The following is a 23564-nucleotide window of genomic DNA, read 5'->3' as shown; positions in this document are numbered from 1 at the left end:
ATGTCAGAAATCCCTCGTGACCGCTATTCATTGCACAGTGTTGATGACTGAACAGAGCAGGCAAGTCATTAAGAGCTATCTGTTTGAAACTCTCCCTGTAACTGGAGTTTAGTGATGAAGAAAGTTGATTCCAGCACAGTAACACCAAGTCACATTAGCTTCTCCTCTATTTATTTCAGTGTAATCAGTACACAGCTTCCAGGTTAAAACTTAAGCCCGACAAGCTCCCCCAGCTGTAGTGGCCATGCTTTCTGCTGAGGGATTTGAATTACCTTGGCTTGGTTTAAAATAAAGGCTAGTGGAAGAACGTGTGTATTACACTAAGGTCACCATTACAAGAAGAAGCCCAGTCAGGTATTTGTTAAAAATATAACAACTGGCAGTACTCTAATACTACTACTCAAATATAGAGTATAACTGGCATGCTCCTTATGCATCAATATATTACAGTCCAGATAAGAGAATGCGTAAGGAACAAGATGCGAGAAGAGGCTGAGGTTAACATGTCAAGGGTTCAGAGAAAGAGGTTAAGAGATTTTCACATGAAAAAGCAAAGAGAGAATAGGGGTTGCCTTGAAGGTAACAAGATATTCAGTAGAGAGCTGTGTCCTTAAAGGAAATAATAATCAATGCCTATTTTAATACACTGCCAGGAAAAGATATTATCTGACTTTGAAATCCTTGTTCTGAGATCATTTCTACTATTACAAAGCAAGTGGTCGTTTAACACCAGGAAGACTCCCACAGGAAAGAATTACATGCATCAAACCCTGCCACATCTGCTGATCAGGCAGAGTTGTTAAGGCACAGAATGCTGGAGCCTAAGGGTGCAACAGTACCCTCACAACGGCGATCGAGTATGAAACAGTGCTTCGGGGGAGGCAACAGGCTGAGTCTTACCCCCAGAAGGTGCCCTCGCATCAGAAATAGGGCACAGGTACAGCTAGTCTGATAGGCATCTTCTAATAATAATTCATGAGGTAAGTAAGGTCAGGACAGAAAAGCTTAAAGTTGAAGAGTTTCACAACTCGAAGTAGACAGGAAATACATGAAATCATACAAAAATAAAAATATTTCAGGTTGTAGTCAGAATGTGCAATCATTGGGTACAGCAGGTACAACCAGCAAACACCCCGCTACTAATATACAGCAGGACTTACAGCGCATGATGACTGCCCCATAGAACGTTACAAAATATTTTAGTAAAGTTCCACTACAAAATACTACAGGTATTCACTCACTCAGAACACAGTTCAAGGGTAGCAGACTGTATTCCAGGTATCCTCTGTGAGGTTTTTTTGTTACTATAATTTACACATTTTGAATTTCAAGTCGCTCTTCATTTTTCCCCAGAGGGAGAAAGGGGAGAAAATACAATAAGGTCACTGAACGCTTCAGCTGCTGCAAACTTCTGGGCTTTGCTCTTGACTGGAGTGAAGGGAAGCTCAGCATCCAGCATTGGCTGTGGGAGAAATCAGAGCGAAGCATCTGAGGAACAATTATCTGCTCTGCAAAACACTACTGCAGCGACACACGAAATCAGCTAATAGCAAATTCCCCTTTCTCTAATGACATCTATATAAACACCAGACCAACCGTAATAACTGCTTATGTCGGTCAGGTGCCTGCCTACTTGAGAGGCCACTTAAACATCGTGGGACAAAAACTAGCAGAAAATGCTTTTGACAAGGGAACAGAAGCATGCAATTCTCTTGCCTCTCACTCAGTACTGTGGACACATCGCAGCTTTAGAATAAGCTAAGCACGGATCCGTCAGGCAGATCTGAAACCTGCAGCGGTGCAGTAGATGTACTAAGTATACTACAATGTGCTCGCTTATATACGATACCGTTTCAAAGCAACAGCCACCGTTCAAAATCGTGTACCACTGTAAGTACCATGACTTTCCCAAGCGAAATTTTGCAAGCTTATTTCCAGACATAAAACAAGAAGTGAAGATGTGGTCCATTTAAAGCACTAATCCATATTTTAAAGAGGACTTTCCACATGAGACCAAGGAAACCGTACACCCAAATTCTTGTAACGATTCGAAAGTTTTCACACACCTGCTTCTCCCTGTTGAATCTTACTTCCAGCTCTAAAAGACAAAGCTATAAGAAAAAAAAGGGATGGGACAGACCTGGAAAACCCCAAGAAGAAAGTGGAAGGGAAAGGCCAGGCCATTCATTACATTAGTAAATATTTACAAGGAAATTCATAAGAAATGTAATTTAAAGGATCAATCTGATAAGAATCATTCTTCTGTTATGAATGTCTTGACTCATCTTACACTCATCATGTGCAACAAGGAATAACAGAGTGAGCCCGAGCAGGGAGACAGGAATTGTGGCTTGTATTTAGAGTAAGTTATATGAATTGGCTTGATAACATCTTACAGAGTTTAATTTACTTCGTGCAGTAACTGATTCTGTAGGAAAGGTTAACAGTACTGTAACATGCAGATTGTCTTAGTCAAATAAACCTGAAGGTCAACTTACCATATCAAAAGGATTTCTGCTCTCAATGGACGTCAAATCACTACATGAAACATCTGAAAAATAAGAATATTTCATTTTTTTAAAAAAGTTAGTCTGATGCTGCCAAAGCTGGAAAAGCAGTATTGTTTTCTGCATTTACTGGGGAAAAAAAAACCCCAAACCCCTAAACTGTCTGGATCTACTTCTACTTCAAGCCTTTTTTATTAGCTTTCTCCTTCACATATCACATGGAAACTACACAGAAAAAATCTGAGGGGCACTGTTTGCTCATGCGCAGCGCATGTGTAAGTCATACTAGCTGAAGGAGGTTTTGCTAACAGCATACATAGATTAACCAAGCTACAACGACAGTGATTTCAAAGAGTAATATTTAGACTATCATAAAACTTTAGAATAATCATAAGGCCCCAGCAATACCGCACAAACTATACTAAGCAGCTTTAAGATATGCACCTGTCTGATGTATTTTTGGTTCTCCAGACTGAGAAAAGTTAGTCTCTGTGCAGGTCTCCTTCTCCGGACTGCACATGACAATGTCTTGTCCTTGTTGTTCTGCAGCAGATAGTTCCATCTCTTCCATGCCATCCGTTACTTTTAATTCACTGCTAGAATTTTCCAGCACCTGAAAAGGGGGAATTTTAACTGTTCCTTGCCCTCCGAGAGGCTGTCTGCAGTAGCTCTATTTGCTTCCCAGAGAGCCAAAAGAAAAGCATCAGTGAAATCAGACAGACATGAGGCAGCACCTATGGCACTATGAAGCTTTCTTATTTTCTGTTTTGTCTGCAATAAAAGGAAGTTTGTCAGCTTTTGATGCAGAAAGCACAAAGGTGAAAAGGTAGCCAGGACATTCAAGGGATGTGAGTTTACAGAAACCAGCATGTCCCTGTTATGTCAAACCAAGTCCACACATCTAATCTGCGGTTTTTATAGACAATTCAGGAGAGACAGGGTTTTAACTCCAGACACTGTAGAAAGGACAGGCAGGGCAAGGCTCGCAGCTTAACACTGTGATCCATTTCACATTAACTATTTCCCAAACACCCTTGTAAGCTTGATAATCTCTTAGACTATAAAGGAAGTTCTTCCACATGAAAGAAGATTTTGAACTTAAAGTGCCAAAAACATTCTGAGGATGTTCTCTAATGAGACTTTACCTCAAGAAAAACCTATCAGCAATATTGAAAGTTAAAGATGACCACAGTTTTCCCCAGAGAGCGACATCACCAACAAGCAATTTCTCATTTGACAGGGAAAGGATGAAGTAAAAGGCATAAGAACAAATTGGTAACCAAGATTATTATTATTTTTTTAATATATATTATATATTCGGGGAGGTGGGGGGGGAAATGACTGCTGTAGTCATGCACAGATCCAAGCAGTAACAAATAAAATTCAGATCCTCCATTTCCAATGAAAGCTACTAAAGGATGATTAACTGCAAAGCACTGGCTTTCACTGACTAGCACAGTACCATCTGAAGTATGGAGGCCACAATCCTGTTTTTTTAAGGCTACTCAAACAGAGGCGTGGCACCAAGGCCTCAAATATTTCAGGGCATGGATTTGTGAACTCTGATACTGGTATTAGTAACACTGCTCTTGCTATACCTCTAAACAGTGTAACAGCCCAATGCTCTGCTGTGGCAGCATGAGGACCCAGAGAGCTAAATACTGCTGTTGCCTTTAGTCATGGTCCCCAAATGCAGAAGCATTTAAAAAAAAAATTCACACCAGAAAACAGGTAGTGGACTTCAAAAGAACATTGCTTGCCCAAGCAACAAGTGTCATCATACAGCAGCCAACAAAAGATAGCTCCCAAAGAGCTAGACAAGGTCCCCAAATTGCAGCAGTCCCTATCCACGTCCATACTGAGAAGGAAAAAGCACCAGCCTGAGGAATACAGAAGATATCTAAATGAGGATTTGATCAGAAATCCAAGCATCTGGGGCTAATAAAAAGAACTTTTTTTTTTTGCTAATAATAATAAAATATTTAAAGCACATAAATGAACTACGCATGACTTACCTTAGTTCCCTCTGCTGTGCCAGCAACAGGACCGTGTTCTTCTGCAACTACAGAAACGCTGAAAGGGAACCAAAATGTTTTCATTCTTCTCAATCACCTTCAATCATCTTTTGACTTACCCAATGATCTTACAATTTGCTGTGCAATTACGCTTGCGTGTTTGGCACTGGTCAGATATATCAAATTTTCTGGGCAAAAAAAATAAACTACCCCAGCAGCAAAATTACATTTGGGCAAAGCTCTTAATATTTGCTTGAGGGAAGTAAAGGACACAAGGACTTTGCAACCTTTACCACTGCCAAATTGGAAGGTAACATTTAATGGGTACTAATATTAATTATTTCAATTAAAACTATAAAATTATTTGTACAAAGTTAATTAAAAGCTGCCTTAACACGTCTACCTTTGTTCAAGAAAACCACCAGGGAGTTTTTCCAGTGGGGGAGTTTTTCCAGCAGGAAATTGGTGCATTTTCAAATTTTGTGCTGGGTGGAAGCCTTCGAGCACTGGTGGTGTTTGTTTTGCAGTTGTATCCTCAGGGTTAGAAAGAACAGAAGGAATGCTCTGAAGAAAAGCTCTACTGGATGATCTTGGAGTTGCCAGTTTTTCAGAAGTCCGCTGGGAAGATCTGCAAGATGCCTTTGAAAGCAAGCCTGAAAAAGCGCGTTTAATGTTTCATTACTACAGCAGTTTCCAGAAGATGAAATTAACTGTTTGTTTGGACTTTAGCTGGGAACACTATTGTTTTCTGCTTGCTGAATTATCTTATACAAACATTACATTGAAATCTCATATACACTGCAAGGAGAATTTGAAAAAAGGTGACAAGAGTAGGTCAATAAGTCACAAAACTACCTTAAATCCAGCTAAGCAATTTAGTAATGACCATCCCTTCACAAAGAACCTGAAATAATGAGACTTGCTGTTCTCATTAAAAAGTCCATCCAGTGAAAGCTGCCATTAATTTCCATCTTTTACATTAGATAATTTTAATAGAATTAGAAAGACACAGACTCAGAACTGATTCTTATAACAGATTCTCTGCTAGAGCTTGCTTAAACCCAGCGTAGCTCAAAGCTTTTCAGAAGGTCCCCTCTACTAACAAGAGGCATATGAAAAAATTGCTAGTCTTGTGATAAGGAAAGAGATCTACACAAAAAAAAAAAAAGATGGGAAATTCAAAGTAAATTTGTGAACTAGAAATGGGAGAGAAGCAGAATGGCTCCTGAAGAGTCAAGGATTACTGAAAATACTGGCTTCACATAGATTGCAGTAAGATAGATACTGAAAATAAAGTTATATTCTGAGCATCTGCTCAAAAAACCCCTATTAAACAGCTTTTATAGCAGACTGGAATTATGCTACAATCTTGTTGAACATGAATACAGATTACAGGTATACTTTATTTGCAGCTTTGAAGACAGCACTGCAAGAGATTTAGTTAAAAAAAAAAAATCCCAATTCCTGTCTTACAAACAGAGGACATTAGCCTGCATTGACTTGGATGAACAGGTTCATCGGCTAAATCCGGGAACACTCAGATTAAAACTTGATTGTTAAACATGCGCTGAAAAAACATGAACCAGCCATTTTTACCTCTCTGTCTAAGCAGAGATTTCATGTTGCCATAATCACTCAAATCAGTACATTCATGTAGAACAGTTTACTTTGGATCCCTGACGTAATTAACCACCAGTTGTGTCCAGTACTGGAGTTGTATCCAGTATAAACAGCGTAATTCCTCTCCCCAATGAGACTGGCTAAACTCTCTTCAGTACTTTCAGGTCACAGAAATCACGATTAAGCTTCACCCACCTGGAAAGGTTTTCACAGGGCTTTCAATTCTGAAAAATCCCGCTTCAAAAACCACATTTTCTACTTCTGGTAGCTTCTCCTGATGTGTACAATCAGCAGCTCCGTCATGCTTCATTTTATCCCTCATAGCTGCTTTTATAGCAGCAAGCCGGCTTCGGGCAGCAGTTCTTCCAGCCGCTCCCAGCTTTGGTTTAGACACTCCATTTGGAATAGTCTTTTTCTGAAATTGTAAGAAAGTCTAGGTCACCTCTGGAAGCTTCAGATAGAAGCAATTGCACATGAATATCGACGCAGCTGCTGGCCACACAGAGACGGCAACAGGCATGCTGGAGATGTCTCCGTTCATCCCCAGAATCTCTTGGACTGCCATTCAGCTATTAAGGTTAGTTTGTGATGACAATATTAAGGATATTTCATATTAAGTCTGCAGTTCAGAAATACTCAGTATAATTTTTTTCTAATGAGAGTTAGGATTTTTTAAAACAGTGGGATACAGGGACTCCTAGTGGCAGGGAGATAAAGTAACGGCAGGACAGACACCAGCCAGCCAGTGAAGTCTTTCCTGGCATTCAATTTTTCAAAGGAAGTTTTGTGCCTTGTACCATCTGTAGGGTTCTGACATTTATGGGCAGCTCACACAGACTACGTTCCTTCCAGTTTCCTGTGCCTGGAGTTTCTTATCGACCTTCAAATCGCTTTTATGATTAGTTGAGCAGTCTCAAGGAACAGGATGGAGCTTAGGCAATGTGAGTATGACTTGATATTCAGTCGTTAGAAGCAACTATATATTCCAAACCAAAGAGTAGCTAAAATAGCCTACATTAAAGCTTATTTTGCAATAACTTATTTTGGATAGTGTCAGAACCATTTATGCTTAGAGAATTCGTAGTATAATGCTACCCATGGTACTGTATTAGTGGGACACCATTATAATTTAGCACTCAGCTCAAAATTGGCAGTCACTGCCAAATTCCCACGTGGTTTCCTTTTCAGTTAATTCAGTGCCAACACCAGTGGCCCACAGAAGGTGTTCTACATCTGAAGGGTAAATTTCTATTCTAAATTTAACAGACTTGCCTTAACTAGCAAAGAGTCCAATGACTCCAAAAGAGTCATTGTTAATTCTTAGTTCTAATCTTCCTAACCAAAAGAGGCAACTATCATTACAAATACCAACTAATACAGGGGCACTTGGAAGATGCAAGGGAGAAGGGTGCATCTGGAGAGGAATTTCCCTGAATTTTTAAACATTAACATCTAAAGATGAGTAGGGCTTTAGAAGGAACTTCCATTTAAAAAGAGTACTCGTTACTGCAATAGCAGCTTACTAGTTATTTTAGGTATCTCAACACACTGTTTGCATCTTGATGCCTTAGGAGGCACGCTTTAGGGGCTATTCATACCTTGACAATTGCTTTGCTTGGGACATCAAGTGGTTGCCACTCGTTGTCTTGAAGCTTCTTCAGATTATCAAATTTTTTATTCACATCTTCTATCTATTGGAAATCCCAGAAAAGTCCGGATTTAATTTGCAAGACTTCTCAGATTCACAACAGAACACAACAGATTTCAGGTAACAAATTTAAGCATAGTTATGCATTTAAGTACTTTTGCTTTAAATACAGAAGCAAATTAAACCACCAACTGATATTAAGTATTAAATGTTGTCATACAGTTGACATGAAGGTTACGCTAACATTCACAAGCTTCAGATTAGATGACAGGACTGGTATCATTTCTGTAGTTTAAAGGTTAGTAGGGGAAGTATAGAATCACTCAGTAAGATCTAACATCTTAAATGAAGGAGCTGGTTTACAACCTGTTCTGGTGCTGAACTTAAGCACTTTGACAATGGTCGCATTTAAGGAATGCAAAAGAACACATTGCACGATCGTTTTTACACCAAACAAGCACGAATCTTCCATTATGTAGGAAACACATCATCCAAGCTTGTTTGCTCTTTCAAACTGCTGGCCTGAACAGCTTCCTGATGCAGTTTGCGCTTGTTCGTGACATCCTGTGACTAGAGACAAACTAGCTCTGCAGCATTACCTCCTCCCTGACTGATAATGCAGGACACATGTTGATGTGTCCTCCTTCGGCTTTGTAACGGAGACACTTGCCTCATTTGCTAGTAAGGCCATACAAGGCTTATATACAGACTGGTCACCGAAGTGACAAGTCCTTTACATCCTCCCTGAAACTCAGAGGACACAAACAACAAATGCAAAAAGGGACAGAGTTAGCAATTCTGTTACTCAAGTTTATCTAAGGGAAAAGGTGGGGATGCTCAGGAGAAACTTGAGCTGCTCCCAGACACATAGTAAGCATAGGTAAACCCTGTTATTCAAGTTACAGGTTCTAGCAAAGTTGCCCTCAAATATCTCTGATGTATAAGCAGGTCAAACCCTCACACTTTCTGGAGGGAATTAAAGACCTACAACTAGGACCTTAACAATAAATCCATCTTTGCATTTGATTTAACTAGTTACAAGTTCCTTTGTTGAATGCTGATTCACAAATACTGTCGAGAGCTATTTTGATCTTTTACAATATTATATTTCATTTTGAAACCAATGGAAGCATCAAAAGAGAAACAGAGTTGAAGGTTTTCTATCGCCTAAGCTCACCCCTAAATAAGGTTATTGTAGTTTCTGCATTATTCTCAGACTGAAGCATGGAAGCCCTACTTTACAGGTGAGCTCCAGGAATTTTCCAAGAGCTCCTAGCTTTCAGTCCTGATAGACATTGTGACTGTATCCTCACTCCAAACCAGAATTAAGACTTGGCTACACGCCTTCATTCCAGAGAAAAACAAGATAGGCCACAAGGAGACACAACAGATGAACAGGTCCATGAATGATGATAAATCGTAGTATACCAGCTGATACTATTCACCGTCAGAAAGTGTTAAACAAGGACCTGCGTTTTTTTACATAAAACAATAGTTTCAATCCATTGCTCGTAAATAACCGCATCAACTTTTTTCTAGTAGGTTAACATGCAAGTACATACCTGAAAACTAACCATGTCCCAAAATCCATCTAAGTCTGTACACGTTGTTTCTTTTTCACCCCGTTTGAATTCACAATTATCCACCAGTCCTTCAAACTGTTTAAACCTTTCTGCTATGAGCAGTCTTGTCTGACCAATTGTGGTGCGAATAAGATCTTTAGCTGATAGCAACAAGAAAACAATAAAGAAAGTACATCTTGGAATAATCCGTCACTTCACAATCGATTTCAGTAAGTATTTGAAGAGTCTGGAATTTGTTTCTTGTTTGAACTAACTTCACCTATTGCAGACCTGCAATACAATTCAGATGGAGCATACCTATCCATTGAACTGCTCTAAACTTGCTCCTTTCAGAAAAAGGTTACCATCTCCGTAAGTCTTTAGGTTAAGCATTGACAAGTCATCTTCATTTTCCCAGGTAAGGACACTTATTCTACGTTAAAACCTGATTTTATTTTTAAAAAATCAGCTTGGTTAAAGTTCATACGTTTAAATATACTTAAAACTGACAACAGAAATCTATTTCGATACGCACTTTGTTCACTTTAGTGTCAATCGCTATCACGTCAAGCACTACACGTAAGTTTTATTATTAGGAGATAAAGCATGCCTTTTTGTCCTGAGGCAGATACAACTCTAAACTTTATCTAATACAACTTTTACTAAGTGCTGTAGACAGTGCTGTTTTGCAAATATATTCAGATACACGTACTTCCCCTCTGTCCCGTTCACTCACCATAACACCCCTTCTAGTGCCTATTATAGTTTAGTCTTACCATCCTCTGGAATGTCCAGCTCAAATTTTCCATCCCAGTGGAGGCACTGAGACATCAGCCTCTCTGTCTCACACCGAAGAATGTTTCTAAAAATAACGGGGTATTGAAAAAGATCAGGTTTTGGAGAATTTCTAACTGCTGTCACTACTCGTGACTGTTAATGGTTACTATCCTTTTGCTTTCAGAGAAGCTACGCTGTCTTTGAGCAGAAGCCATTAGACTGTTTTAGTTTGCTGACTGGCTGAGATGCAACTTCTTTTCTACTGCTTTCAAGCTTGTGTTCCTTAGGACAAGGGGGTTAGTCTCCAGAATTTTATATCCTTTACTTGCACCAGCAACAGAAAAAGGGACATAGGAATGTGTGCCTACTCAGGTCACTGCTGACAGACACCAACCACCACAAGCTAGTCTTTCCAAGATGTCTCGTTACTCATGTTAAGGACCTCAGAAGGGACAACAAGGAAGTGAAACAAATGAACGCAAACCTGAAATAAGGCACGTCATGCTCTTGCTCTCTCATATCATCTGACTTCATTTCAAGCGCTGTTAGATCTGTAGAGACAGGAATTGTTTCATCTGATCTCTGAATGGAAGTCTTCTCATCTGATTCACTCGCTGAAAAACATGAAAGGCATTTGTTCAGAATCTGGTGAGAAACAAAAACATTAGAACAATAAACTAAAAGTGAACTTCATACCTTTTTCTCCTTTCAAACTTGTAGTGATTTGCTGTTCTTGAATGCCTTTACCAGCAGGTGAAATTTGACTTTTTAAATTAGGCTCTTGTGCCTTAGTTTCACTGGATTTTTCAACTATATTACTGGAAACAACAACAACAAAGTACATTTAGAGTTAAGACACATTGAGAAACTGACATCAAATATGGCCAGACACACAAAAATGCCCCATCTGGGAGGCTATCTTACATTCAACACCAGAGAACACAAGCAATTCCTATTAAAATTAATAAATCTGTGTATAGATATATATGGCACGAGTCCCTGATATATGGAGCTGCTTTGCTTTAAAGCATAGACAGGATTAAAGACTACATAGCTTTCTTTGCTGTTGAATTAAGTCCACATTTGATTAAGCAACAATAGCAACCTCGACGATCAGGTGTTTCAACACAACAGTTTGTTACACAGGGAATCTCTCTATAGAAAGGTGATGTTTTCTGCAGCATCACAGAGAGGTTCACTTGCATTTTAGACCATTAGAAGAAAGAATCTTACACTGGAGATTTTGAAAAATCCCAGAAGGCATCAGGTGTCAAAAATGCATTTGCCCTAGAAGGAGTCATGGGTGTAACTTTGTAGGTCGCTAATCCATTTAATGGCTGAAACACAAAGTTCTGAGGTGCAAAAGAGTGTGTTCTGGGTCTCCCTGGAGCAGAACTGGTTTTGTTTTCCACTGAGGTCTGTTCCTGTTGACTGTCTACTGACACTGAATGTTTAGAATCAGCTGCAGAATCTTTCATCGCTGGATCCAGTTGAGCAATTTTATCCACTTCATGTTTAGAAGGAGTTACCTATAACAGCACAAATAGACAAAGCGAACATTACATTATCAAATCAGTAAAATGTTTACTATAGGCATGGGCTGAGTTAGAACATGACTGTCTGAAAGCCATCAGGAAGGGAACAGTTTCAGGTAAGTCGCTTTCTACAATAGCATATGTGTACAGAAGTCATGATTTACCAATAAACCCAACTGGTTTTGACACCTGCGAATCATTCTACAGGGATAGCACTTCACTACGAGGAGTACAGCGATCCACTGAAGGGCCGAAAGTAGCAGAACACCTCACCTACCAAAACACTAATTAAAATTAGCAAACGCTTGCTCCCATTGCCAGAAAAAAAAAATGCTTTAAGGTGATAAGCTCCTCAAGAGCAGAATTACTGGCTCCAAATCCAACTAGGCCTGTTGAATAATCACAGTTTATACACATACTCTAATCCAAAGACTGAAGAACAAGCTAAAACAAGCTGATAGCTGAGGAATGCAGCCCAAGACAAGTGCAGTTAGGACCACAGAATGTCATTAAAAGAGGAGAAAAAGTTAATCAATAAGTTGAATCCACATTCCTATGAGATGAGTGACCAGATGGTCATACAGAATGCATTTCTGAGATACCTATATTGAGATACTGTTAGCTCAAACCAGCCAAAAGAGCTTAAGATTGTTTTTCAAGAAAATATGCGTCTTCAGTCCACTGTAAGACTTGTTACACTTTAGATACCCCTGCTTGGAATGTAAGCCTCGAATTCAACTTCTAACACACTTCTTGTAATGAGATGACTGAGGTTACAGCAAGAGTTTACCAACTGGCAGCACACAGCAACTCCTGCCCATGAAGAGGTACCTACCTGAGCAAAGATATAAGTGCCTCTTACCTCCTGCCAGTGTTTGCGCACAATTCCACCAGTTTCAGGATAATACTAGAGCACAGCTGCAGTTACGGAAACAGGAGTGGAGATGGCAGGCATGAGGGAGACACGAGGTGAGGGGGAATGGTGGAGTGCAAAGAAGGAGAAAAATAATTGATGGTTCTCGCACAGGACTGTCAGCGCATGAATGCATACGCAAATTGTTTGGGAACCTGGGTTGGAGGGCTACGATGAATTCACATACTGCTGTCTCTATGTAGAGGCCGAAAAGTTTTGTTATAGCAGTGACACCGAGAACCACAATGACTGCCTTTAATGATGATATGTCTACCTTGCAGAGAATAACATTTCCAGCTTTATTTTTGCATGGTTCAAAACCTAAAACCGCATTTATTTCTTAGCTTCTGAAGTCTCATATTGTTACCTTAGCATGTAGCATGAAAAGGATACGTTCAGAGTATGTTTCAAAAAGGAATGAACTGCACAAAATTTACAAATGCTAGATAAAACCAGCAAAGCAGGCCTTTCTTTTTAATACTTAAAACATGACATATGTCATGTAAGAACTTCTTGTCTAATTTAAATCGTCCAGATCTTGATTAGTAATCAAGTCATCCATATAAGCAAACTACATTTGATCTTAATTTTTAAAATATGGCAATATAAATACATACAGCTTCTTCCCAAAATCTAGCTTATTAGTGAACTTATTACTTCTATGCTTGAACACAAGTGTATCTGAGCTACAATTACACTGTTATTGGTTCTTAAATCAGCTTTACTGCTCTTCCATTTCAAATATTAAATGACGACCTACCTCCGCGATGTCAGGTTTGACTGCTCTCTTCTGCTTTCCTACATTCGCTGTCTTTCTTTGTGACTGGTTACCTAGAATGAGAGAAACTCCGAAAGGTCAAAAAGGCATCTGATTAAGACAATCTTTCACCAAAAGGTTGCCATAAAAGTCCAGCGGTTAGAGACAGGGAGAGACTGTTTTGTTTCTTGAGCAGGAGGTGGCTAGAGGGCAAGACACCAAATTGCAAAAGTTCATTCAAAACTGGCCTAGGATTTAACAGCCTATTAAGAGATGTATCACCAAGAAAGGAAAACAGATTCATTAAGTCATTAGTCTTTAGATGTTGTCATACACTAAAAATAAAAGTCACCTTATTTCCTTAAATGCTGAAGAGATAATGTCAAGCCAATCTGAGTTCAGATTTTTAATTTCTATGTGGCATAGGATTTCTGTGGGTGAGTTGAAACCAATACTAACAGAGCTGTGCTTTCAGCCTAGGGGTTAAATTCTGCCATATATAACACAAGGGACACTGCAAAACATTCTAGAGAATATCCTGAGAAGAAGATGATATACTAAAAATTTCCCCTTCATCATGTTCCCCTATTCTGGTAAACAGGTAAACATGGACGAAGAGCAGTTCCTGACCTGAAGAACACAGGCTCTCATCTCTTCCAGAGGTATCTGTTCCTGGTCACAGACTTAATAATCGTATGTCCTTAAATAGCGATACACCAAACTAGCAAATCTTCACCAGTTCTGGTTCTGTTCTTTCAGTTTATAATTGCCATATGGATATTGATGCTCCACACTGATGGATTTTACGGGAAACTGTCCAATGTTGGTTTCAACATCTTGATTTAAATATTGCAACAGAGTTCCAGATGAGAGTCTAAGTGATATAGTATTTAGTCCTTTTCTTACATGACAATTTGGCATGATTTACATACAGTCTATCTACTCAAAGGAGATAGTTACACAGCAGAATGCAGTGTACTAAGACAGTTCAGAACAAGCTGATGTGTATCTCTACAGCACAACAGAGTGCCTGAGATATGAGCAAGATCCTAAAGACAACAGAGCTGTCTTAGTATATCATTTGACAACAAGTCTAACAGCAGCATGTAAACATACATATGTTGTTTCCAGTGCTCACTTATCGAGTACTAGATGGTATCTCTTTACAGCACACTATTCCAAATACTTACATATCAGGCTTGAGCTACACAAGCAGGACTATATTCACTGCCTCACTTACCAGTAGTAGCAGCAGCAGCTGTTGTTTTCAGCATCTGCCTAGCTGCAGAGGCTGCTGCTCTGGTGATTCTTACATTTGAGGTCGTCTGGACTGCAGTCTGCAACACTGTAAGAAATGTTAATTCCACAGGTTTCAAAACTTAATAAGAAGCTGCATTCAAGTAATATAATTGAAAGTTTACGTTCTGTAGAAATCAGAAAAGTGCACTAGCAATTATTAGCTGCATTAGTTTGCCAGAATCAACAGGGTTTTTTTTGTCAGTTCAGTGCAAGCGGTGCTAAACATGGACAGCACAGGTCAGCCCTGGCATCAAGGCAATGCTCTGAAGGATCCGGATTGAAGATGTTTTGTTGTACAGTAGTACTTTCAGTACCATCAAGGTACCAGTGTGCTAGATGCCATGTACAAAGTTTAAGGAACCCTTCTCAATGTTCCCTGCAATCGGAGGCCACATCATCCCCATTTTACAGATGAAGCTTTCCAGAGTAATAACTTGCCATGGCTATTTGCACAGCTGGAAGCTTAAGCAAACCATCTGTGTAACAAAGTGACGCCCTGGTCATTATATGGAAGTATTCTAAGGTCTGACTTTAACATAATCTAACAAAGTATTCTTAAGACAAATTGCCCCCAAAATATTTTATAAAATATGACAAGTTCATGCACTGTGTTACCCATCTTAATCATTTTCATCTTTGTATTTTAGTACTGTTTCTAATATCCTTCAAAAATGATAGCATTCTCCTGCACAGAAAAATTTATGTCATACCTTCCCTTTCTACATCTGCCTGAAATCTAGTAGCCCCACTTGGTTACTGTTAATGCTATTCGTGTTTTTAATGTCAAGCTGCAATTCTCTGGAAGCTAGAATGACAAGTTGGGAAAAAAATTACTAGATAAATAACTATAACATTTGATTTACCCAAACATTCACTTCTCTAACATTTTTATACTAGTGTTTAAATACATATACTGCATATTCTTGATTCAGCAAAAAAGGAATAATCAAGTCTAGTGGATGACAATTTTTTCAAAAATTAAATGTTTTAATTGTTATATCAAACATTGATAACAGATCTTTTCAGTATTCAACAGAGGCACTACTGAAATTCATTTAAACGAAGGTCTGCCGCTTGCTGATTTAATTAAATTAGCGATGCGAAAGTCATTTCATTCTGAATTACAGAATATCTTGCATTAACGTCGATATTCCACATGACTTAGCCTTATCTACTTAAGGCATGGACATCACTGTGCTATGAGGAAGAATTTCTAATCAAGAGTATTCCACTCCCATAAAGGTGGCATGCGTTGTTTTTTTTCGTTGTTGCTGTTTTCTTAAGAAATGTATGTAATTGTCACAGAGAAAGCGACAGATACAGGAGGGGCTGTTGTAAAATACGAATACGTAAGATTGTACTTGTCATTTACTGAAGACGACAATCACGCGTTTACTCGGTTGCACTAGTGTGCATCAGAAGTTTGGGCTCCTGTCTCCAACATTATATGCTAATGTGCTTTACTGGTAGGCTAGCCTTTTCTAAACCTTTTTCAATGCTGAGTTACACAAGCAGTTTCATTTAGAGACCATCTAGAGCGTATCTGCTGTACAGACAGAAGAAGGACTTCACTGAAAATATTTACAGCTCATACAATCAGCATTTTTTCAGGCTACCCACAATACCAAGGAAAATGCATATTTTACTTATGTCAGCTATTCTTCATCTTTCCAGGTGAAGTCACTTGCTTTTCTGTAACAGCAGCAGCTAATGCATGTGATACTCTTCCCAGAGACAAACAGAAAGCTCTGCACAGCTCCAGATGCTCAGGCAGCTAGCAGTCGTGCAATTCTGCCTACTGACCTTTTTCTTTTCCCTCTCCTAGGGTGAATAATCAGTAACCAGGACAGCATTAAGTATCCTGCACTCCATTTCCCCCAGCCTATAGAGGCAACAAGTACATGCGATACCTAGAGCCACGCGCTTGATAATCTGCCAGCTGCTGCCCTTGTCGTAGTAGAAATGGCCGTCCTAAAAACTCCTCCTTGTTTCCTACACCCAAAAATGTACTGCGGATCTCTCCCAAAGATGTTCTTTGCCTCCCTCCCATAATGTCACAACTACTGATTCAGGAAAAAAAAAACAACAACCAAACAGCAGAGTCCTTTCAGATTCAGAGACAGATGTAGGGATCATACTACTTTCATACCTTTGTCTTTTTCAGCTGGTTTGTCTGTACTCATCTGTTTACGTCCTGCTTGTGTAGGGCACACGCCACGCCCCTTGGCATAGACCTACAAGAGAAGATCATTTCTTGTGAAATATCAGATTTCCAGAAATGAAGCGGCCTAATTGCTTTCCTTATCTTTCTATCCTAGGCTCCAGTAAAACAAATGGTCAAATAATTTGGCACAAAGGGCTTTAATATGTAAAGAGAAATTAAGGATAACTAAAATAGCTCATTTTAGACATGCGTTAACATGCATTATCCAACTTAAGAATTTGTCAGAAAAAGAATGCAGAAAAATGTTGAAGAAATAGTTTCAGTTAACTATGAAACTAGGTGCCAATTACTGCTGCATCTTAGTACATATTCTGTGTTTTAAAAAGCAGTTTTCGGGGGGGGGGCGGGGATATTAACTCAGTTGTCCCTTTGTAAAGTTACAACTGGAAACCCTTCAAATGTATTCAAGTTTTTGTAAGGCAAGATTGCTAGATTCAAAGTACAGCTTCTTTTACAGATTATTGCTGGTGAAATTCCTCAAAACACCCCTACTTTTTTATACAAGTAATAGCAGAAGGGACTGCTAAGATTTATGCCAACATTGAAGTGATTTTTGAGTGAAGAACGAACTGACTCTTTGTAATCTACATTCATGACAGACTTTCTGCATTCAAGGGAGATGCACTGGTTCTCCAAGCCAAAACCAAAGTATGTAACTTCAGTCTCTCTACTACCTCTACACATATTTGCAGTCCTTGCTGACTACAGTATTTTGTATTGAAAAATTGATCCAGAAGATCTGTGCACTTTTCTCTTTGTACCGACCTAATCAAACTCTCTGCAGTTCAGTTCAGCGCAACGCTCAAACTAGCATAACAAGGTCTATCAGCTTGCTGAAAGCTTTTCTGATCTAATTTGTCTTTCTCACCAGGAAAACCTCCTTAGAGGCAGCATTCAGCTTGTAAGCAAACAACCCTGAGTTATGGTCTGAAGGATAATCGCATCCTTTTCTCTAAATTTATTTGCTGAAGTTTTATATAAAAAACAAACCATAGAGTTCTTAGATGCAGTTGGTATCGCAGTTTTTTCTTCTTGGTTCTTGGCCTTTGATCGAGTAATCCTCCCGGAGAAAGCAGGAGCTGCCTGGAAACATCCCCAAGGAAACAAGAGTTAACATAGTCCTTTCCCCACCCATCGCTCTTAGAGTGGGCAAGAAGCCTAAGTGTGAAAAGCAACACGCCTGTGCAAAATGGGTCAACAGTAGAATTTGAAAAACTTTCAAAGTCAAGTGGACTAAATAGGAACAAGTTACCAGTTCTAAAATAACTTAGCTGTTTCATTTGTGGATGAATCATTCCAGTTTTTGAACTGAGAACACAGTCATAAATACAAAAATCAACATATCACAAGTACTATTTCCAGCTTTGTTTTAAAAAAATGAGCCAAATGACTCCCTTATTGTTGCTTATTATAAAATAAATATTTATAAAGCATTTACAAAATAAACTGTTTATTTGGCATAACATATACATGATTTTGTATACAAATAGAAGTTTTAATACAGTATGCTACACATACTTCATTTAGGTATTTAATATTACTCTTATTACCTTCTCTCTTGGCTTCACTATCACTGGATCTTCAGGTACAAGTGAAAGAAATCCAGGCACAGTCGGTCTGTATAACCCAACTTTAAACACCCCCTTTTTTGCTTTCTCTCTCTGCTCTCTCAGTTTCCGAAGTTCCTTTTCTTCTTTATAGCGCTGGAGCATTTCCTTGCGTTCATTAATCCTCTTGGTGGCTCCACTTGTAGGTTGTTCTGAAGCAAAGGTGGAAGACAGACATGTTATAAAATCTTGAAGACGTTTTTCAGCCAACAACAAGCAAGTCAGAAAATTTCAAAAAACTTTTCCAAGACAGAAGAGGAACATACCAAGTCAAAGAGCAGAAGACTGGAATCTGTGCTTGCAAGTTTCAATTCAAGTCTTACAATGCAAATACCTGTGATCTATTAGCTTGCTAAAAGCTTAAATTCTCCTAATTGTTTTAACCCTTCCCACTGAAAGAGTATTCAATGGTAAATTTCAACTTGCAAATACACCTCCCCAAATCTGCACCTGAGGGATGCTGTAAATTCATATCCATTTTACAGTGTACAGGCTGTTCCTGCACGGTTACTAATATTAAAGTTAACACTTTAACTATTTATTTAGTTTATTTGTATCGGTTTCTCTATTCAAACACTTGTAATGTCATTGAAAGCTGAAGTTTAGGTCAGCTTTAGATACCAAAGTCTGCCTCAAGCTGAGAATAAATGAAGCAGAAGTTATATGAAAGAATAAAACCTTAAGCCAGACTTGAATTACGTGTCTATCTGAAAAATTAGTATCTAAAGTTAAAATTTATTGAACATAATCAAGATATAAATTTCTTAAATGTCATGTTTGACAGGATCACATAGGGATTGCATGCCTTCCTCCAGTAATCTTCTGCTATCAAAACACTGAAGGTGAAAATACTTCTAAGAAATCTGTTAACATTTTTAAAGATTGACTTAATTCCCCAGGCCGTAAGAATCCAGGAGAGCCAGGGAGGCAGGATTCAGTATATATGCAGGCCCTATTTTCTGGGAGGAAAGATAAGTCATCAAAAACTAGCAATTTTTAAAATAAAATTGTACCATGCATTTGCCCATTTATAATTATATATACCCAATTATAATATACAATTACCCGTTTCGAAGCATGCTTTAAGTACATGACGGACACCCGTTATATGTTAGAAGAGATTTTAGATCAGGGTTTTTCACTTCTTGAACAAAGCAATCATTAAGAGACTTCCCATTGAATATTAATAGCAAAATGCATTCTTCCTTTAGCTGCTGCAGACAAATCACAGCAAAGCCTCATTCATACCACCGGATCAGTGAGGATCAAGACTTTATTTTCTTAACAGTTAGAAGAACTGGTAGTAGTAATTGTTTTTTAAATCTTAAACCTTTACTTCAAATTAAAACATTGACTGCAATTAGGTTCCTGTGATAATGTTACTAAATCTACTTGAAGACATTTTTAAGAATTTTAAAAAAGCTCTATAACACGTCTTTACTTACTCTGTTTTACACTGCTGTTCTCTTGAGAGCACATTTCACTTGTCTCATTTAGTTGAGAAATTCCCCTCTCTTTCGAGAGCTGAACGTTGACATCTGCCAATCCAAACTGTCTGCCCTTTTCAAACAACTTGTGTCTGTTCTCCTTTTGAAGCATTGATTTTCTGCGAGCAACTTTTGCTCTGAGGGCTTCTGTACTCAAATCCTTTTTGTATCGACTGGCAAACTGGGAGGTAGCAGCCATCTTGATGACCCTAGACAAAAATCATCACGGTGAGGAAAAAAGCTGTCATGTTTTGTATTGCCCTTTTCATTAGAGTTTACATGTTCCGAACAAAGAAAGCCCTAGGTTCTTCGTTTCTGTATGTGTACCAGAGAAAATGCAAATGACAATTTCAGAACTTAGTCTTCATTGTTTCTCTTTATTTTATGCATTCAAGGGGCTAGTTTGTTTGTTAAGTGGTCAACAAGTCTGACACAGAATTAGTAGGGGACGCTGTGTCACTGCCAGGGATTGTCCTGCTGGTCTGTTTTCAACACAGATGTTTTCCATGTTAAGGAGACAAGCGAGTAAATGACAAGGTTGTAGGACAATAGTTGGAAGCAACATTGCCACTGAGCATTTAGATTATACCCTATCTGACGGCAAGGCATTTTTGTCATGCATCAGAGTACTTGGCACCATTTCCCAACCAAGTTTCCAGGATGCAACTGCAATACAATAGCATTTATTTCAAGCAGGATTTCTCTCTACTTTTTTAACCTAAGGAACACTAGATGCAAATGTTAGTTGGTCTGTACGTGTTGTGCTAACAGCAACGTAAAAAGCTCCATCCCCTGCATCCCGCTGAAGCCTGCTGTGTCGAGGGTTGTCATGCTTTCTTCCTGGAGAGAGGTCAGGATCAGTTCTTGCGACTGGCCTTACTCTGCCTGCCACCTCAACCAGGATCTTTTAGAAATCTCATCTTCCATTGCTTATAGAAAACAGCTTTACAGTAAGGAGGGTGATAGAGCTAAACTAAGCAGCCAACAATTACTCATTGACCAGTAAATTGAGAACATAATTTACTGACGTTCTTAATTTCAAGGCGGCAAGTTTTGATCAAGCTAAAGAAATCATCAGTGAATTGGACTGAAAAGATCAGCCTTGACAATGGGTGTACAGGATTTCTTAAAGTCCATCCCCTCCCCCTCCATTTGCTACCAAAAGCCAAAAACACCACCAGCAACCTAACCGAAAAACCCAAATGTCAGAAGAAAGAGAGTACCAAAATAAACAGAAAGAGTACAGAAATAAATAAGAATGTACTCTTAAACTGTATATACTTATGGAAAAAGCAAGCAAGGAGAGACTGAGCTACTGTAAAAAAGGAATACAGGCAAAGTCTGTTCAGATACCATCACTGCTGGCAGCGGCAGCTCCTTGTGCCCCACTTCATGGCAGTATTCATGTACTGAGTGACTTGCATAGCACCAACAGTACCTGCACAACCATCTGGAAGTGCTTGGAATAGACACTGGAGGTAACATATGAGTCAGAAATCTAAATGGGTAGATTTTGCTGCTTTTTTCCAATACATTCAGCGCCGCAGGAGAGCAAAATGGTCAGTGGAAGTGTAAATGAGCGAACGGGAATAAAAAGCTAAACTCAGCTTAAAGCACTCAAATCAGAGACTGGATCTCTTCCGCATAATCCTGGAAAAGCTGGTGCATGTCAGTGCCACCTGATTTGTGAATATCTTACATTTCATCCTGCATCTTACCTTCCGACTTTCAGAAATTGATTAAAGATGCCAGTTAATTAATAATGATTGCAAATGATCAGACTAACTGTACTGTAGTTCACAGGTCGTATTTGCCTTGCTTTACATGTAAGTGATTAAGGCAGGTTAGTTCATGAGCATCTCCAATAATCATCTTTGGACGGATCTTGTTAGTAATTCCCACGGAACACCATAAAGAAAACGGTTAGTGGTAATATATCCCTACTACCTACCTCCTGGAAGAAGCGGGTTTTTTAGGCCCAGTGGATAAAAATAATTTCTAAAAGCAGCAGCTAGCATCAAGTCTCTACCCTCATCCTCTGTGGACTTGCAGGACAAATTCCCTGTGTCTGGGACTCCTTAAACATGCTCTTTAAGTACAGCCACAGTCCTTTCAGAGTGCACACACAATTTTTAATTCAGTGCCTTAATGGAAAGTAACATACTCCCTATCCACAGAATAGACATTGTTATCTATCAGGCAAGCTTACAGAGAGCTGCGTTTGCCTTGAACACTGTTAAATATTTAACACATTTAAAGGATTTTTATGATCTGCCGTCTACTTTGAACAATATTTTCTTAGTTATTGTAGCGTAAGTCCGCTTAAGGCCTTCTCCCATGAATAAGCCTCAAGAGCAAGTGATCTACCTTGCAATAAGTAATCCTGCAGCAGAATTCATCTGAGACTTGAAGAAGGCAAATACAACGTAAGCAGAGGTACAGAGAGGGCTTCCCACAAAGGTATTATTAACTCATATCCCAGGTCAGCAAAAGCAACGCAACAGATTACCCCTGACCTTTTTGGGCTCGTTAAAAATGTATGGCATGCTCCATGTCCTAAACATCTCTTTAGGACAAAGATACCTGTCTCCTTTTCTTTCCAGGTTATGGTTTCTGAGTAGTACCTTGCCCAAACAGGTGCCTAGAAGATTAATTTGATTTTGAATTGGCATAAATTCGAGTAAAGACTAGTAGCAGGAAAGGGACACAGGGCTGAAACGAAAGGAAAGACTCGGGACTGCCTAGCACGTACCACCAAAATTAAAGTTGAAAATCTATAGGGTTGATTTTTATAAAAAAAAAACAGTGAGGGAAAAGAATCACTTTTGACCAGCAACGCCAGGAGAACCAACGGAGTAATACGGATACAAAAAACATTTGGGCGCGCAGTTGGCGTTTTCAGCCCGAAGAGCGACGGAGCGGAGCAGGAACTGCCAACATGGCTATTTTGACAGCAGGAACCCGGCAAGTTTAGGTACTGAGTAAGGTCTCGACTCAGTGGTTTCGGGACGGGGCCCCGGGGATCACGCTAAGCCGAGCAACCGCCTCCCAGCCCCCTGCTTCCCATGGTGGCTCTGAAGGGTCCCCGCGGGTTTGGCCCCTCGGCCCCTTCTCCGTCACTGCCTCGCCGCGTTTTCAGGCCAGCCCAGAGAGGAGGCACCGCTGCCAGGCCCCCAGGACGAGACCCCCGCCCCAGGGCCCGCTCCCGCCGGCCCCCCACGCCCCGCCGTACCTGCGCCGACCCCCGAGGCTGCCGTCTCCTCAGCGCCCGCAACGCGGCCCGCCTCGGCTCACTTTCAAATCTCGCCTGGCAACGCTCATTGGCCAGCCCCGACCCGCCCGCAGGTTCTCATTGGCCCGCTCACGGCCGACCGTTGATGGGCGGAGCCGAAATCCCGGAACGGGCTGCTTATTGGTCATCCGCCATGGCCACTCTCGATATTCATTGGCTACGTCGAGCGTTTGCCCCTTCGCGCTTGCCGCTCATTGGCTGGCGGAGTGCGGGAGGCGAGGCCCGCCGGGCGCGGAGGCGGTCTCCCCTCCCGCTCTAAGATGGCGGCGGGGCGGGGGGGGGGGAGCAGCTCAGGTCGCGGCCCGGGGCGCGGTGCCCTCA

At 40.0% G+C, this 23564-nt stretch overlaps 1 protein-coding gene across 1 annotated transcript; it reads right to left on the bottom strand.

The window, feature by feature from the left end:
* Positions 1-154: 154 nt before the first annotated feature.
* Positions 155-23222, bottom strand: DLGAP5 (DLG associated protein 5). The gene is made up of 19 exons (XM_076345718.1): positions 23184-23222; positions 19910-20160; positions 18408-18616; positions 17848-17940; positions 16783-16867; positions 14575-14679; positions 13338-13408; positions 11363-11658; positions 10826-10947; positions 10614-10743; positions 10129-10214; positions 9353-9513; positions 7741-7833; positions 6338-6557; positions 4926-5175; positions 4523-4580; positions 2952-3120; positions 2499-2551; positions 155-1462 (listed from the first exon to the last, which is right to left on the bottom strand). Exons 2-19 carry the CDS (start codon positions 20148-20150, stop codon positions 1340-1342), a joined length of 2565 nt encoding a protein of 854 aa, XP_076201833.1. The 5' UTR covers positions 20151-20160; positions 23184-23222; the 3' UTR covers positions 155-1339.
* Between the last annotated feature and the right edge of the window lie 342 nt (positions 23223-23564).

This window comes from Aptenodytes patagonicus, chromosome 7, assembly GCF_965638725.1.
Source record: "Aptenodytes patagonicus chromosome 7, bAptPat1.pri.cur, whole genome shotgun sequence".
In the NCBI taxonomy this organism is placed as follows: domain Eukaryota; kingdom Metazoa; phylum Chordata; class Aves; order Sphenisciformes; family Spheniscidae; genus Aptenodytes; species Aptenodytes patagonicus.
The sequence above is the reverse complement of the archived record's forward strand: the minus strand, read 5'-3'. Positions and strand labels throughout refer to the sequence as shown.

Bases quoted from the DNA above. Each gene is read 5' to 3' on its own strand.
- DLGAP5 (XM_076345718.1), bottom strand. From the start codon at position 20,150: ATGGCTGCTACCTCCCAGTTTGCCAGTCGATACAAAAAGGATTTGAGT. The intron at 11,659-13,337 runs GTAGGTCGTCAT...GTGCTGTTATAG, and splicing joins TCAAACCTGACATCGCGGAG to GTAACTCCTTCTAAACATGA. The intron at 2,552-2,951 runs GTGCATATCTTA...CTTATTTTTCAG, and splicing joins ACCAAAAATACATCAGACAG to ATGTTTCATGTAGTGATTTG.